This window comes from Tinamus guttatus, unplaced genomic scaffold (genome assembly GCF_059628265.1).
Source record: "Tinamus guttatus ecotype Peru unplaced genomic scaffold, ASM5962826v1 Tinamus_guttatus_pri_ptg000650l, whole genome shotgun sequence".
In the NCBI taxonomy this organism is placed as follows: Eukaryota; Metazoa; Chordata; class Aves; order Tinamiformes; family Tinamidae; genus Tinamus; species Tinamus guttatus.
Genome location: NW_028289184.1, coordinates 914,284 through 932,502, shown reverse-complemented (window position 1 = coordinate 932,502; position 18,219 = coordinate 914,284). Strand labels below are relative to the sequence as shown.

The following is an 18,219-nucleotide window of genomic DNA, read 5'->3' as shown; positions in this document are numbered from 1 at the left end:
GACATGACTGAAACACCATCCCCAGGACTTCATCTAGCAATCCAAACAGGCAATGGGATCCCTGATGTAAACAGAGAGGCCATCTGCTGACACTTAGCTTTAGTCATCTCTGAAAATACTAGGGATCTTAAGGCCAGCCATGAGACGCAATCAATTCCTTTTAAAGGACCTCTCCAGACTATGTTTCAAGGCCATAAGAACTATACGGGCTACGGAACGGCAGGTTATGTTTTCTACTATTTCCCTTGTAAACCCTTGTAACCATGGCCATCCCACAGCTGGTCCCTCACAACAATTGAAATGGTGAGGAAGGCTCTCTAGGGATGCTGCTGCTGGTCCAGGTCTGTGTCCTGTGGTGTGAAAAAGAAAAATTCCCAGTCCTGTCCCAGCTGGTTTAAAGTACCAGCCAAAGGGAAATTTGCATTGGAGCTAGCCAAGTGCCAACCTCAGGCTGCAGAGGAACGAAAGGTAGATCAGTCTTGAGAGCCTTGGAGAACAGCACGTCACAACTGGATACCTTAGAACAGAGTCTCCCAAATGTCACACAGACTAGTTACTCCAAGCAAACTAGTTACTCTGGTCCTGACCTGTTCTGGGTAAATTGGTACCCTAGAACATCCAGAGTCAGGAGGGTTGAGGGCTGATCCCAGGGATCTGGATAATAGTTCTGCACTTATTTAGTGGAGTTACAGGAAGATCAGGGCCAAGCAAGGCCCAGAAAGTGACTGTATTCCTAGAGTGAGATTTGGCTGCAGAACAGCTGTGGCTTTGATTCACTGAAGGTGCCTTGAGCCATTCAGGGAGATGAGGTCTGAACATCACCAGGACAGACTTGAGCAAACAACAGCACAGGAGCTTACAGAGACAGAGCACCCTGTGCAGTCCCATGGCAGCACCCAGCATCTTCATGGTCTGTAAGTTCAGGACCCCCAGCCTGCCCTCCCTCAGCCCAGTATCTACTTGGCCGAGGTTACACTTCTTATAGCAGTGTATGCTTCCACACAGCTCCTTCAATGCCGTCACCTCCATGCAGCAGGCATGACATGCCCAACCAGCCCTTGAGTATGGGAGAAAGAGGTGGATCACTGGTAGTTAATGTAATGCAATTGTGCTGGTGGCACAATTGTTCATTCGTATTTCACTGGGGCATTGATGCCCCAATGGGCTGTATTTCATGGCACATTAATATTAATTAAGGGTAATTATAGTACTGCTTTCCGGGTGCAACTAAGCATGCAAAGACAGAAGCAGTTTTACAGACAAAAGGATTCCTTCCTCCAGAGTCTCAATGGCATCTTTTATTTTGAGAAAGCTGCAAGGTGAGTAGAAACCCAAAAGCCAGGCACTGCTCTTCCTGTCATCAGAGCCACATTGTGCCGAGGAGTCCCAGGGTCGCATTTCTGGCGGGGTCCCTGAAATATTCTGAGAGTGCTGGTGACAGATAATGAGGTTATGGGTGATGGTAGCACTGGGAGCAGATCCTTCCAGCACCAACAGCTGCTAGAGGTGATGAAGGATGCTGGATATTGCTGGGGAGAAAACATCTCCTCCTGAGGGGTGACATGGTGCTTCTGGGAGAGGAGAACCTCATGTGCACTAAGGTACCCAACTCGTCTTTGTGGGAACAGAGTTCCTGTTTTCTTGCTGCCACTATGACACTGGTTTAGTCTTCCTCTCCTTCAAAGAGGGAATTGAACATACCACTCAGATCCAGCTTTCCTAGAAAAACTGTTGAGGTTTGTATGCTTGTTCCATCCTTCCATCAAGCGTTTTAATCTGTGTAAACTACTCCACAGCGAAATCCCTTTTCAGCTAGGGGAGGCCTCTTTAAGACCAGATAGACTGTCATATATTCAGCTGGACGCAAGAGGAATACCATCATGGAAAGGGCCGAGTTCTCCATGTTGCTACTGTTACCACTTAGTTCTCAGTAACGGAGGACTGAATGCCCTAGATTGTCCTAGCCCTATGCCCACGTCTTCTTGGTACTGAAGAGAAAACACATGCACACAAGCCTACCTTGAAAATTAATTAACGTAAACCCCAAATAATATTTAATCTCACTGATAAGAAAACCCAGGATGCTTTCTCTGCTGTGATGAGTAGGTGTTAGAGGACATTAAGAAACATTGGTATTTTTCCCATATTTATTTACTCTGCTTTCACACAGGGAGTGTTTTTTCAGTTGGTTGCAGTGCTTGTTGATGGTGAATGACAATGAAGAAAACACCACAATATTTTTACTGCAATACAGTAGCACCTAGCGGCTAGCCAGAAGAGATTTACAGTGTGGGTCATTAAAGCAAAAGTTTAATAGGGAACATGGGTAGGTGAAAGTAAGTGCTTTATCCCCAAGACTGTCCCTCTTGCCTTTCAAAACTCTGTTCTCACAGGGTGCAGAAGAAGTCAGAAGAAAAGGTACTGAGAGCTATATGACCATTCCTGCTTAGGATACTAAGATGCTTGCACAGCTAAGAAATACAGATACAACCACAGGCAGCAAGGGAGATTCCCTGTGGGACTGCTTTGGGACATAGAAGCAAGTGGAGGAATGCCAAAGAACACTTTCCCATAACGGGATCATCCCAGCCCTGTGCCCCTGAGCAGGGAGCCCTGACATTTTGCATATTCTCCTCCTCATCTATCTGATCTCCAGTCCTTTCTTTTAATCCACATGCAAGCCAAAGGGGCATGGATCCCACTATCTCCCACAAGAATTGCCTCTGCCTCTTAGGATGCTTTCTAGCATTTCCCCTGTGCATTTGCTAGAACTTAACATAGAGAAACTGGTCTTAAATTGGTCTTCAGTGATTTTATACTGTCAGAGTTTGGGCCAGGGATGTTTGGCAGGAAGATGGTGGTCATTGTGAGCTGAGGGTGTTTTCTCTTTTCTCTTTGCCTGACAGGTCTTCATGAGGGACAGCTCTGGAGCCCAGAGAGACCCAAGGCGCATGGGATGCTGAATCTGGCTTCGTCCTAAAACTGAGCAAGCTGCCAGAGGTACAGTATGACCCAAGGCTGAAACTGGGGCTCTTCAGAAGCAACTCAAGGGAGAAGGGATGGGGGAAATGAGCCAGCTCTGTGCATGTGGTACGAGGGATGGTAGAGAGGGAGGGAAGGAGAGGGAGGCTGAGGCAATGGGAGCGAGGAGGGTGTCTCAGTGACAACCCTCCCTCCATCTAGTAGTGAATCCTGCAACATGCCCGTCGCTAAAATAAAGTTATGAAATCTAATACCGATTGCTATAGTAACATCACACCTCCGCATTGACCTAGTTTGAGACAAAGGAAGTGCTCCTGCAGCTTGGAGAATGCAGGAGGCTGCAGCTGAGTCTTACTCTCTTCCCTGGGAGGAATGAGGGAGGGACCTGCTGATTTTTCCCACCCACTTCCACTTGTCCTAGGACCCTCAGGCAATATGAGCTGCTTTGTTTCAAACACTGAGCAAATCCACTGCAAGAGGGTGTCTCAGTCCTGCATCCAAAACACTAACAGTTTCAGCCTGATGTTTGGGCAAGAGGAGCCTCTGCCTTGGCACTCTGCAGTATCTTTCTAAAGCTGGGGAGATCTGGTGGCACAACAGCAATGACCACCACCATCCAGAGCATCTTGTTGCTGCTGTGTCACAAACATTTAGAGCAAGAAGCATGTCCTTGTCCTGTCAGCATCCCCACCACCGCATCACCTGCTCTAGCTCACAGTGCCACTGGTGCTGGGGCTGGTTCTGACTTTGGTAGCAGTGAGAAGGGAGGATTTAGCAGCATTTTGAGGTAGGGAGGTAATATAGGAGGCCATATAAGGCATCCTGTGCTCTTTTCCGTTACAATTTTCTCAGTGTGTCTGTGGAAAATCTCAATCCCTGAGAATTACAGCATTCTTATAGGGCAGAGGAGGCTCGTGTTAAGTGCTTTCCATCTTCTGCCTGCTCCATGGAGGGATTTACTAATACACCCAGCCCTCCAGGTTTCTTGAACAATACTGACCGAAACAGATCAGTGTTGTTCCCAAATGGTCTCATTAACTGCTCTTCCAGACAATCTGGAACATGCACCATGTTGTCACCAATATGTGCCTGGAGTCCCTTGCAAGAGAGCAGAGACTGTAGCTATAGTTCAAAATTCAGTGATTTTCACTCACTTCCCTGGTTCTTTCACTCCAGCTCATCAACTTTCCCACTTTCTTCCTGAAAACTCTTCCTTTCTTATCTTTTCCTTTGTATTTCATTTCTCATTTGACCTACTTAGTGACTTGCATTTCCTTCTTCAGAGTAGATCCATCTTCTGGAGAGCTTTGAGAAACTTTTATTTGGAGACAATCAAATAGGTTGTGTAGTTCCTGGAAGTTTGTTCCCTTGGAGTTGGTTATATTATGTGGGACATTTGCATGAAAATAATTTCTCTCTCATGAGTTCATCTGCTCCTCCAGCTTATTCAATATCTGAAGTCAAAAATCTTTGTCATATCGCAGCCACTGATTTTCACAGAAAATGGTTGCGTTGATAAAAATAATTTTAGAAAGTTATCTATCTAGATCTCTAGATCCTGTAAGGAAGAATGTGATTCATGATTCTTTTCCTCCAGGTTAGCCCCAAACCAGACCCGGTCTGTCCCCATTACCATGGGCATCGTGTGGCAGTCCTGGCAGAGATGTCCATCTGCAGAACGGGCAGGGATGCTCCACAGGTCTGCAGTGAGGCTCACAGGGCCACTGTGGCACTTCTCACCTGCCACGAGGGCTCCAGGAGTGGTGTGCAGGTTCCTTCCTTGCAAGGCTGAAATCACATATGCAGATCTGGTGTGAGATGTCAGTAGGTTCTTCCATCAATCATATGACATCTGGTAGCTTTCAGAAATCTTAGTGCTTTCTTGAGCTTGTACAACAAGGTAGCTGTTCTGGGACCTGTTAGCTGCCCGGAGGTTGGGCATATGGGCAGGCTGGCCTCTGGGACACGCTCAGGCAATGGGGAGCTATCTCAGTTAGATGGGGCAGGACTGGCAGGTCCTCCCTCCATCATCCCTAGATGTATGGGAAGTGCTCGGTGCTCCTCCATCCTCCTGATAATGCTGTCACACATCCTACGGGGCAGCCCAGGTGGATTAAGCCCAAGGAGGGTTCCCTGGGGAGAACTTGGCCTCGGTTCTTCCCAGCACCCCAGGGCAGGCAGCACGGCCTGCTGCTTGGGTTTGCAACTCCCTCTGCGCCTGGGAGAAAGCTCCCTGGAAGCAGAGAAAAACTCCCAGGGAGAAAACGAGCAGCAGCGCCTGGAGGAAGGCCTGTTTTCTACCGAGTTGTTCTAGGTAGAAGTCTGCTATTTTTATCCCTTGTGATTAAATTCTGAGCTCTTTGAATCATCATTAATGTAACACCCTGGAAGCCAGCTCCCCCCCATCTGAATGCTACATGAAGTGTTCCTGCTAATTCAGGGAACATTTGAAATCATGCGTGTAGGCAGACTGACGTCACGTACACAACAGCATAGAATTTTTTAAGCTTCTGGCGGCGGCGTGTGGGGAGTCGTTTTTCTAGTGCTGGTTGCAAATCATTTATTCCTTATCTAGGTAGTTATTAGCACAGTGCTCGGTTTCTATATATAAAAGCCACCCATGTGTTTGCAGGCAGCTTGGATGGCTGGGCTGCAGTTACGTGGGAGGTTGTGGTATGTGGATCCCTGGGAGGTGCTCAGCAGAGAGCACGACTAGTCGACTCCAAAGGGTGCCTGCTGCCTAGCCAGGATGGGGCTCATTCCGCAGCAGTCCCGGCTGCCTCTTCTCCTGGTGTTTCTGTCCACCTGAACGGCCCCCGGTCCATCCTTGCCAGCCCGGTCTCAGTGATGCACATCCCGCCCCAGGCAGCCCACTACAGATGCACCCGCTCTGCAGGTCACATCGACACCAGCAAAGAAGCCAAGCTGAGAGTCTCTGGCTTCATGCTGGTGCCCTCTGGACCAGGCCTGGCTCTGTGCCTGGTGGTTTGCACAAGGGCAGTGTGCTTGTGGCACGTGATGTTCTTCAGATGGGACATGACAGAGGTTAGGATTCTAGTTCTCGCAGGAGCCACGATGGTGGGTTCCTCCTTCCAAGTAACAAGCACTAGCCCCACCGGGCTAGCAATGCCAGATGGGGGACAGCTTTGGCCACCCACAGGCAACCAGGTCAGAAGCTGTCGGGAAGCCTTGCTGCCATTTTTCACCTTGACTATAAACTGACCTCAGAGAGCAATGGGAGCAGCGGGAAAACTACAGCTAAGCTGGGAGGGGGAGGCAGAAAGGCAGAGAAGAGACAGAAGCAAATGAGATGAGAAGCAATGCTTTTAGCTGTGATCCTGGCAAGGAAGGAAAACTCTGCATGTGCCAGTTTATGGATCAAGTCAGCTGTCAGTCAGCGCAGCCATGACTGGGTTTGCAGTGGAGATTGTCCAAGGAAGGGGGATGGAGCTTGTGGACAGAAGATGTGCCAAGCATATAGTAAAAAGCAAGGAGACACAGAGCCAGCACTTGTTGCCGTTCGAAAGGAGGTGAAGGACTCTGGGTTGAAACGCAGCCACCAGAACGTACCTTGCAGCTCACCAGTTCCTCCGGAAGCTGAAGCAGCCGCAGCGCAGGGTGCCCACGCCTGGGCCCCTAGTGTGCACACCAGCTGCAGCCGTGCACAAGCACACGCACAACCCGCAGCCACACACAGAGCCCCTCTCATCCCACAGCCCCTGCAAGAACGTAACTTCCCATCACAGTGCATCCAAGCAAATATCAAGAGCCTCATGCTCCAAACAGCACAAGTAGCTCACACCCCGTTTTCCTCTTGTTCAGGCACACACATACACAGACAAGTTCATGCCTTGACAGCCCAGCTACCCCTCTCAGCTCTGGCAGTCGCCCTCATCCCACAAACACAACCATTCACCTCCTTCCCACACCAGAGCCTGCAACCCCAGACACACATCTGGAGCACAGCAGCAGCTGATGAAATGCTTTGTGCTCTCACTGCCCTACCAGGCCTGACTGGAAAGGACTGGACCTGCCTGGGTGATCCCCAGCACCAGGTCACTCTGCCAGACATTTTAAAAGTAAGCACTGGATAACCACAAAGTGAAATTGAGCCCTGGAAACAGACCGAAGCAGAAAGCAGCTCTGAGAGGCAAGGCTGGCTTTGCTCTTGGGGCTTGATCCTGTTGTTATGGGGCAAGTAGTAGTCTCTGTGGAATTGTGGTCCTCTGGCAGGTCAAGTACCTTCTGCTGCCCTCTCCAGATTGGGGCAATAGAGGAATTATTGTGGGATGATGGAGATGGATTCGTGGCCAAAATCACCTGGGCAGCTGTGCTCTCGAAGGCACAGAGCACAGGCTGGTGGGGGCACCTCCAAAATACGCAGTTAGTCTCCAGGAGTGGAAAGGAGGAAGGAGATCTTCTGTTGTGCAGGATAAACGGGGCAGGACATTTCAGACTGGAATTGCCACCAGAGAGATCCAGCCTGGATAGCAGGAATTTAGAGATATTTCAGGATTGCGAAGACAGGTCAATATCTCTGGGGCAACTCAGTCTTTGGCAGAGTCCTCCCTTGCTCCTTCTGCCGGAAGCTACGCACCAACATTTTAAGAACCCACCTAACCACAGTAACTACCCATAAAATACAGGGCTTCCTGATGGGGCAACTGCTCAGATCAACAGCCAGAAGCTGAGTGGGGACATGACAGCCAGGACAGAAGGGAAATCTAGGAAAATACCGCTTGCAGGTATCTGCACTTATTGAAGCTGGCTTTTCCTCTCTGCCCAGTGCCTTTTGATTATCTCCTGCACTGTCCAAAGCGCAGGCCAGCCAAATCTCTTTGTTGCTAAGAAGAGATGGCAGAACAGATATTTGCGTTCCATGAAGTATCTTTTACAACAACAGAGGCTTTTCAGCTCCCAGTGAAGATGTGATTCAGCCTTCCTGGAGTGGGGTGAACCACCTCTCTCCAGCTTCGGCAGCCCCTAGACTGGTCCCATCTCCCACTCGCAGTAGATGAGCCCAGCAGCTGTGGGCTCTCTTGGAGGGAGATGTTGGCAGTCGTCAGCCAGGCGAGGAGAGGAAGCTTCAGAAAAGGGCTATCATCTCTGCACTGTTTGAGATTTCACATCTGCCACTCAGTCCTTGGAGCTGCAGGCGTGTTTTGCAGGATGTGCTGCTGCACATCGTCAGCTCGGTGCTGCCTGTCTCCATCTGCCAACAGGCAGCTCCAGCACCTCTGCAGCTGCCCAGGGCTTTACAAACTGCGTTGGAGAAGCTGACTCCAGCTGTGGCTCACTATGGATTTGGAGATGCAAAAGTGCCAGAAATCAGGGCCAGCCACGTGCTGTACTTCTGTGGCCTGTAGCAAATTAGCGAAGCCCCTGGGAAAAGGAATGGGGACCCAGAAAGAAAGCACATGCTGAAGGGAAGGAAGGTCATGGAGCCATGTAGCAAAGCAAGATCCTTCCTTCGGCCCCAAGTGGGCCGGACCTTAGTGGTCTGGCAAGGCCCGATTAGTGCCTGACCTCCTCTCCATGCCCTTCCCAGTGGGAAGCAGTGACCAGGGGACAGAGGGGAGGGTTGTGCATCTCCTCCCCGTGCCAACGTGATGGGAAGAGGGGAAGAGGGGGGCACAGCAAGCAGGACGTACTCAGCGACTGGCCTGGGAGACAGCCCTCGGGCAGCGCTTGCTCAGTTTGTGAGCTGCGAGGGTCATGGGCTTGGAAAATCTAATTCCAAGCTTTTTCATCTTTCCAAACTAAAAAAAAAAAAAAGGCATGGTGGAGAAGAGGCTTTGTTGTTTTTTTTTTTCCCCTCCTCTAACCCCACCTCTTGAGGAGTGACAAGGATTGCAGAAAGGAATTGAAATGTAATGATAAGTTTAATCCATCTTAAAGGAAGACCAGCTCACAGAGGACGCAGCAAGCTCAGCAGGGTGGGGAACTGAATGGGGGGAGCCCAGAAGGGGCTTTGACCCGAGCTGAGCCCAACCAGCACCCCGGGCTGTGCCTGCCACCCAGCAGCACAGCTTGCACGGAGCATCCGTGCAAGAGGACAGGCAGCAGGGTCAGGGCCTATTGGCAGCCTTGCAAGAGCCTGAAGGAGGAAAAGAGAGGAATAAATTCTCTGCCGTAGAGAAACAAGCGTCCAGTACTGGGAAGAGGTCACCAGCCTGGGAGACAGGGAGCTCCCTGGCCTCCCCACATCCCTGCCCTTTCAGCTCTCAGCCCTCCAGCCCATGGCACAAGCTTCATTTTTCCTTCATTCTGTGTTGTCCTCCCAGCCATTCCTCCCGCCCCTCTGCTCCCTGAGCCTCTCCCCAGCCAGTCCAGCCCCTGACCCCTCTCCTTCCTTGTGAGCAGGCGTTCATTTCGTTTATATTCATTTACATCTCATTTCATTTCATTTCATTTCCCTGTTTATTTTTAATCCTAAGGCAGTTTTGCTTCATTCTGGAATCCAGTGCCCAAGGAAGATGAAAGCAGTGATGCTGATGTGCTTCACGGCAAAGCAGTCACCGGACTGAAGTCTCTCCCAGGGCTGCCTGAGAGATTTTTGCCTTAAATATTGATTGCCTTTGGTAGGAAAAGATGTACTTACTATCAATTTCCAGAGACATCCCATTAGAATCAAATCAGCAGCTGCATCATTTCCTTCGGGACTGTCTTACTCCCTTAGTGTGTGATGGGGGGAGCGCAGTCACCAGGAGAGCTGGGGTGGGTGACAGCAGCCACGCTGCAGCAAAAGGACCTTGACGGGTGATGGGAGCCAGGACACAGAGGGCAAAGAAGGGAGAAGGAGGCCATGGCAGTTATAGTTTAGCCTGGGCAAAACCCCTCAGCATCCAGGGAGGATTTGGTCTTCTCATCTGCAGAGCTTCCCCCCTGGGTCAGGCGAGGCTGAGCTTGTCCATTCCTAGCAGTCTGGAATTTAAAGGACAAGAGAGGTGGCTCAGTTTGGACACTCTGTTCTCTTCTGCCCAGAGGTCCCTTCCTTCTCAGAAGCAACAACTGTTCAATCTGAGCACCTCACTCACGGCTTTCTTGGCACAGCTCTTTAGGCACCGGATTGTTGCCAGGGTGCACAAGGCAGGAGCAGGGCCGCCTGGCACAAGTGTGAGTCTCTTCTGGGGACTCCAGAGAGACTGATGTCCAGAAGAGCACAAAGGGGAGAAAAAGGAGGTGCCCACAAGAACCGGGAGCAGCAGGACACCCGCCAAGGCTGACATTGCCTTGGACAGTTGGGCAAGAAGGGCTGCTTTAGTATCAAAGTTCCTCCAGCTCAGCCTGGAATAGCTGTCAGATTATTACCAAAACATATGGAAACTATCCAGGGAAATCATTCCATCTGGTGAAGAGGCCTGAAGGCCAAATCATCTCTGCCACACTGCTCAAAGCCCAGGTGAGGCGGCTGGGCACAGGGACTTCATTGAAGGCCACTGCACCAGCTGCAGGACCACTCACTTGGCCAGGGCTGCAGGGTGAGAACCTATTTTACAGAAGCTCTTTGGTCAGCAGCAGTTCAAAAGGATTCACTTCACGGAGCCAGACAGCTTCTCCATGTTATTTTCAGGAGAAGCAGGACAGGAGAAGCCCAGCTTTCCATAGGGATGTGCAGGGACAAGAGCAGTGCAGTGCCCCAGGTTTGCATGCAGCAGAGCTCCTGGGGCAGCCGGCATGGCCTAGAGGTGCAGTCAGGACTCCGCATAGAGCAAAACGAGCCCGAAAGAGAGAGCTGGAATCTTGGGCTCCCCTAATCTCTGTGGACCTCTGCTCTACAAAGGCCTGTTCTATGCCAACCCGCTGGGAGTGACAGTTAGATGGAGACTTTCTAATTACATTTTCAACCCACCCAAGCTATAGGATGAATTGTACCTTTTTTTTTTTTCCATTTCCAAATGATTATTGAAAATCCCATCTGCTTTCCAGCATGAATACATTTTTCTCTGTCTGAGCAAGGAAAACAAGCCCGTCAATTCCTACCTCCCTTCAGTGTTTTCTGACTCTGCTCCCCTAGTCAGCTCAGTCTTAGCTGCTTTTGCTTAGCAGACTGCATGCAGGATGACAGGATCTTCAGAAAGATTAGAGCCAAATCTGTGGCAGAAAAGGGAGAGGAACGCAGGAGTCCCAACTACCAGTCAGATTATTCTAGTACTAGAAGAGAGTTTTCTGCACATACCCCGGCGATTCCTAATCCCGGAGCTTGTCCAAGGAAGCAGCCATTCAGATACAGGTACAAGCTTTGGGGTCCTGAATATTTCAAAAGTAGCCTAGGACCCCAATCCTCAGCTGAATGGAGTACAAAGGATACAGAGAAGGCAAAGTTATTGAATGCCTTCTTTGCTTCAGTCTTTACTACTCAGACCAATCCTCAGGAAATCCAGACCCTGGAGACAAGAGAGAAAGGCTGGAGAAAGGAGGACCCTCCCTTGGTTGAGGAGGACTGGGTTAGAGATCATTTAGGCTGTTATGTATGTTATGTATGTATGCTAGACACTTCTCTATCATATATGAAAGATCATGGAGAAAACAAGTGGTTTTTGAGGCCAATGTCATTCCAACCTTCAAAAATAGCAAGAAGGAGAACCCAGGGAAATACAGCTCAGTTATCTGCAGCTCCATTCCCGGAAAGGTGCAGATCATTCTGTCATCTCTAAGCATGTGGAGGAAAAGAAGGTGATTGGGAGTAGTCAACATGGATTCACAAAGCAGAAATCGTGCTTAACGAATCTGATAAGCTTCTGTGATGAAATGACTGTCTGGGTAGATGAGAGAAGAGCAGTGGATGTTTGTCTACCCTAATGTCAATAAGGCTTTTGACATAGTATAACATCCTCATAGGGAAGCCCAGGAAGTGTGGGACAGATGAGTGGACAGTGAGGTGGGTTGAGAACTGGCTGCATGGCAGAGCTCAGAGGGCTGTGACAGTGGGCTCAGTGGGACAAAGTCTAGTTGAAGGCCTGTGGCTAACGGTGTGTCCCAGGAGCCAGGACTGGCTCCAATCCTGTTCAACCTCTTCCTCAACAACCTGGATGAAGGCACAGAGTGCCCCCTCAACACATTTGCTGATGGTACCAAGCTGGAGGAGTGGCCGATACCCCATGGGCTGCGCTGCCATTCAGAGGGACCTGGCGAGGCTGGAGAGCTGGGCAGAGAGGAACCTCATGGAGCTCAACAAGGGCAAGTGCAGGGCCCTGCACCTGGGGAGGAAGAACCCCCGGCACCAGGACAGGCTGGGGACTGACCTGCTGGAGAGCAGCTCTGCAGGGAAGGAGCTGGGGTCATAGTGGACAAGTTGGTCTTGAGCCAGGAATGTGTCCTTGTGGCCAAGGAGGCCAATGGGATCCTGGAGCACATTCAGAAGAGCATCGCCAGCAGGTCAAGGGAGGTGATCCTGCTCCTGTACTCAGCCCTGGTGAAACCTCACCAGGAGTACTGTGTCCAAATCTGGACTCTCCAGGACAAGAAAGACATGGATCTACTGGAGTGAGTCCAGCAGAGAACTGCTAAGACGATTAAGGACCTGGATCCTTCTCCTTTGAGGAAAGGCTGAGAGAGCTGGGATATTCAGCCTGGAGAAGAGAATATGCAGGGAAGACCTTAGCAGTGTATACAAATATCTGAAGGAAGGCTGTAAAGAGGAGGCAGACAGAGTCATTCTGTGCTTCTGTAAAAACCAACCTATGTAAAACTAAAAGCAATTCCAAAAGTTTGTCTTTTTTTCTGTATAAGCCAGTGCAGATGAGGTTCCCTCTGAGCCAAGTGGGATGGGGTCAGTGCACCCACGAAACCTTCAATGTGGAGCACCCCTCTTCTGAAAGGATTAGTGGCAGCCAGGCCACCCATGTGTGGCAGTCTCCCCCGCTGTCCCACAGGGGTGTCTGTGCCCTCCGATTGGCTTGTTGATGATCAGCCTGTCGCTGTGGCAGAGCGGATCGAAGCAGGGGACGTAGGGTGAGGCTTGGAGGGTGTCACATCCCACTCAGGAGTGATGCAGCAAGGCAGGAAAGATCAGCTGAGCAGCAAACAGCTTCTCGGGTCAGGCTCTGAGTGCTCAGAAACACTTCTCCCTCTCGTCACAGGTGCAGGAGCATTTTCCCCTCGAGTAAAGCATGTCATAAAGGCAGATGCTTGTCGTAGGGGAGACATTTGCCATCATATCGCATTAACACAGCTCTATGCAACACTCAGAGCAGGGCTGCCAGTTGCCTTTAGAGATCCAGTAACCACAGAAACACAAATCCTGATATAGGAGGCCGGATGCCCGGCTCCTCATTTCCCTTGGCTCAGACAAGGCCTGCATGCCGCATATGACAGCAGGTTTTTCTCTAGCCCCCTGAGCAAATGGGACGGGAGTGGTGATTTGCTGGCAGTATCCTTGCTAGACCTTGTTACACGGGCTGAGGAAGGGACTCTATAAAATAAACATGTGCAGAGGCCAGAAAAATAGACACAGCATCCTTACTTAAGCAGCTTGTGGTAGAGCACTGGAGCACACAAGCACTTAAGATGCTGCTATAAAGAATGAATCCTTCTCCATCGACTCTCCTTCTGCATCCTCTGCTCACTGTTTTCCTCCTGTCACTGGTTATCATGCTGCTTCTTCTCTCCTCTCGTTGCGTGATTTCTCTCCTGTCTCTTGACTTTGGGGATATCTGCTTTTAGAGATGGGACAGTCCTTGCAGGAGAGCTCCCAGTGAGGAGTGGCTCTCAGAGAGCATCAGTGACAGCTTTTTTGCCATTCTCTGAGCATCTCTCCTCTCCTTCCAGGTGCAGAGCAGCCTCTGGGGGAGCAGAGTCAGCACGCGTGCAAAGGCTCTGCCACACCATCCCCGAACAATGCTCTAGGGAGCCCCGGGACCATGAAGGGCTTAGGAGATAACAGAAGCCGCCACCTCTCCGATAATCTGGACTCCCCTCAGGACTCTCTTTATGCCCCTCAGGACAGGAATCCTTATCTCCTCAGCCCCACGGACTCCTACACCATGGATCCCCGGTTCCCAGCCCAGAACACCCTCCACGGTGACTGCCTCCTTCCACTTAACAACCAGATCTCCAACAGCAGCACTTTCCCCCGCATCCATTACAACTCCCACTTTGAGGTCCCAGATGACAACCCTTTTCCGAGCCATGCCCAAGCCACTAAGATAAACCGCCTGCCTGCAAATCTTCTTGACCAGTTTGAGAAGCAGCTGCCCATCCACAGAGATGGCTTCAGCACCCTCCAGTTTCAGAGGAGCGATGCAAAGCACCGGAGTGAGAGCCCAGGGCGGATCCGACACCTTGTCCACTCTGTCCAGAAGCTATTTGCCAAATCTCAGTCTCTGGAGGGCCCCACCAAAGGCAACGTGAATGGAAAGAAAGGGGCTGATGACCCCAAGCAGAATCGGAGGAGCAAGAGCAAAGATCGGGCAAAGACCTCTGAGCCCAAGCGTAGAACAAGATCCAACATATCAGGTTGGTGGAGTTCAGATGACAACTTAGACACTGATACCTGCAGCTACCGCAACCCAATGGGTCTCATGACACTGGGCCGGCAGCCAGATCACAGCCAGCCCAAGTACTTCATGCATGCTTACAACACCATCAGCGAGCACATGCTGAAATCCTCCAAGAGCAATAACGACCTCAAGGTCACCCCTTGCACCAATATCCCCATCAACAATGAGTCCAACTACATCAAGAGGGGGTCCTGGTCTACCCTGACACTCAGCCATGCCCGGGAAATGTGCCAGAAGGCCTCAGCCACGATCGACAAAGCCTTGCTGAAATCCAAGTCCTGCCATCAAGACTTGGCCTACCACTACCTGCAGGTGGGTGCAGAGTCGGGGGTCTTGGCTTTCTACCCATGGGGGGACTGTAGGCTTGGGAGGAGGTGGGTAATATTCTTCTGTTAGGCAGGTGATAGACTTTATCAAGCAGCTCCTCTGCTCCAGACCTTTATGCTTGAGTTATCCCAGTCCCCTCTCAGCACAGCCCAAGCCGCTCCATGGCTCCACATTGCTAGGAAAGGGCTGTGGAGGCTCGGAGGAGGTTTAAGTTCTTCCCAGGCCCCAGCTGTGCAGTGTCACCTCCCATGGGGACCCGGCAGTGGTGCTGACGGGATCCGGCTCGCTCAGCTGCGATGCCTCCCCAGGGCCCGCTCAGCCTCTGCCGCTGGATATGGAAGCATGAGGAGGATTTACCGTGGCCATGGGCACACATTCCCCACAGCACCATGGCCCCAGCATCCTCTTTTGTGACCCTCATTCACCGGGGAAGCCCTGTGCCCTGAGCACACGCTCACTGCCCACCCACATCCTGCAGATGCCAAGGCAGATCTTAGGCAGCCTGACTGCTCCATGCACACAGCCAGTTCTGCTCCCCCTTAGGCAGTTACCTGCACCAAGGGGCTGTGGCTGGGGTCCCACCCTGGCAGGAAGGCTCCTGGCCTCTGGCCAGACGCTGCAGCCATTCCACCATAATACACCAATAATAACTGATGCTTAACCCCTTATAATAACTGATGCTTAACCCCTTATATCCACGCGTCGCAAGGATGTGCCAGCGTGCCCAGTAAGCCCCGCTCTGCACAGCTTCCCGGGAGTGCTGGTAGGAACAGCAGCTCGGCAGGGCACGGCTCCGTTTGCTGGCTCGCCCCACGCGCAGGGACACGGCAGCGGGGTGAGGAGAGCAACACCAGCTGCCCAGCTTGCATGGCAGAGGCCTGCATGGCTAGTGCGGGGTGCCACAGGTTGGAATCCCCTGCCCTCATAGTGCCAGGTCACCTCGAAGCCTGGTCGTTTCAGAAAGCATCCCTGGAAGACCATAAAGCTGGTTGTGCCCTAGAGAGAGGAATGAAGATAAATAAGCCAGGCCTGGATTGGGGGAGGCAGGGGGGTGAATAATCAGATGGGCTATGTATGTTAATTTCAAACATCTGTTTTTTTAATGCAAAGGTGGCACCGGTTCCCCTGGCTGTGGCCAGCGGGCTTGAAGGCTTTAAAGAGCAATGAATTATTGAAGCACACTCTGCTTCCAATATCTTGCTGGCCCCTTCTGCAAATCAAATTATGGAGGGACTTATTGCATCAGGAAAGTCATCAGCAAAAGGTTCTTGGCCTGGTTTCTTTTTCTTTGCCCTTCTTTCAGCTAAATGTTATGAGATTAAAGGGCTGGTGACAAAATCTCCAGCGGTACCATCCACGCTCTGTGGCAAACAGCCCAGCAGCAGCGGCCATGGGCGCCACAAGCCCCTCAGCCTCTCGCTCGGTGCTCTCCAGCCTCCGGGGACTTGGCCAGTGCAGGGGTACGAGCCTGCCCTGCTCGTTCATTCCCAACCCATGTAATGAGCCTCCGTTTCTCGGCAGCCGGACCGTGGGCTGTGGGCGCAGCTGGGTGGCGTGAGCCCGGCCAGCAGCTGGGCAGCCGCACCGTTCGGCTGGGAGGAAACGGGTGCCGGCCCGCCGCAGCCGAGCGAGCTCCCGCCGAGCTGGGAACAGCCCCTCAGCCCTGGGCCAACCGACGCAGGCAGCGGCCAGGTAGGGATCTGACTTTGGGAGGAAGCTTTTGCCCAGGTACCTCCTCTCCCTGACCCTCCCCGGACCGTCAAGCAGGGTCCTGTGCCACAAAACTCAGAGCAGAAACTGTCCAGGTAGGGGTGAGCCTGTGGCCTGCGCCCTGCATGGCTTGAGGGGAACCTGGGGGATGCCAGAGGGTGTGATGGTGTCTCAAGGACCTGGGCCGGCTCCCGTGTCTTGCAGTGCCCCACCAGCAAAGCCAGACAAGCACCAGGACCCTGAGTCCACATCTGTGGTGTATGTGCCCTACAAGTCAGCTCAGGCTGACTTACACCCAAATGCCTAGTGTGACCCCCCGAGGACAAGGCACAGGGCCAGGAGCACCAGGGTCCTGTGGGCAGAATGAGGCTGTTGCATCCAGATCCATCCTCAGCCTGGGAAAGGCCCCAGCCAGTGATGGAGATGTCACTCAGAGCCTGGAGGGACGTGTGTGGGAAAGTCCCGCTTACAAAGCCATGTGGCCCTTGCTACCTGCTCCTCTGTCACTTCTTCCCGAGAGGAAGGCTCCTAGAGGCCCATTTCCAGATTGAGACATTGGGGCTGAGAGTGGGTGATCACTCAGCTCCTCTCTGGGTTCTACCTTGTGTGGGGGGTTTCTCTGGAGCAGTCCTCGAGGCTGTGCCACTGTCCTTGGAGAGAGCTGGAGAAGAGCCCTCAAGGGATGGAGGCCTTGTTTCTTCTTCCTTCTTCTCTCCTCTGCTTCAGGAGGACTCTATGTGTGGTGGAAGCTAAGAGACTGAGAGGGATGGCTCCCAATATCCAAAAAGCTGCCTGAAGTGAGAGATGCCCAGAGCAGGACAAGTGCCAAGCAGGGCTAAACAGGAACTGACAGGGCCCAGGAGCATTGTTGTGTTCTGCACTGCCTTCAGACCCACGTCGTGTGGGCACCAAGATAGCCCTGAAGGGATGAACAGTCCTCCCAGCTCCGGGCAGGCTGCTTTACATGTGAATGCTGCGTAGCAAGGGAGGCAAAACCCCAGGCTACCCAGGCAGTGCTGCACCCCTTAGTGCTGCAGGCGTACGTGAAGAGATACCGTGCAGCGGTCTGGCCTTGCCCATGTTATTTCCCTCTCCTAATCACCTCCCAGAATAAGCAGCAAGGCAGAATTCCAGTTGCTCTGGGCCGTATGGAGGCTGAGGGGCCACGAAGGGTCCTGCCTTCACTGGGACAGCAATGACTTTCCAGGTGACAGGGTCACACCATGAGCACTGTTATCCTGTACCATCACCAGCTCAGCCTTCCAGGGCTCTCTCACAGTCAGAAGATACTGAAGCCTCTTTAAGCCCCAGTAGCTCCAAATATGCATTCATCAGCCCAGGTAGGCAGCCCATTCCATGCCAGCCACTCCGTAGATCCTGGCTACTCTCACCAACCCACAGGGCAGGAAAGCTGATCCAGGCCCTTCTCAGAGGGTCCCTTTCCAAAAGGGTGGATTAGGCCGATTGGCATGCAAGGCTCCCACTTTCTTGGAGGAGAGGGCTGAGGCCACATAGCTGTATATGGACCCCATGCGGGATCCGGCCCTGAACAGAGTGGCAGGGTACCCTCGTTAAGCTCAATATCCGTGTATCGGAGTCCGGCTGCATGGCACACACATCCCTGCGTTCTGTGTCCAGCTCTGTGTGTGCCTTCACGGGTGCGTTCCTGTCTGGGTGCATGTCCATGTGTGCTGGGGAT

General features: G+C 52.0%; 1 protein-coding gene across 4 annotated transcripts in view; it reads left to right on the top strand.

The window, feature by feature from the left end:
* DLGAP4 (DLG associated protein 4) overlaps positions 1–18,219 on the top strand; it is a 139,829-nt gene that overhangs the window by 64,981 nt on the left and 56,629 nt on the right. For 2 of the 4 annotated variants that reach the window (XM_088536052.1, XM_088536051.1), the window contains exons 2-3: positions 13,753–14,795; positions 16,332–16,502. In XM_088536052.1, coding sequence (XP_088392178.1) covers positions 13,753–14,795; positions 16,332–16,502 — 1,214 coding nt within the window. Of the gene's footprint in view, positions 1–2,906; positions 3,001–13,752; positions 14,796–16,331; positions 16,503–18,219 lie in introns of all 4 variants that reach the window. The other 2 variants (XM_088536053.1, XM_010225621.2) reach the window with 2 other exon arrangements.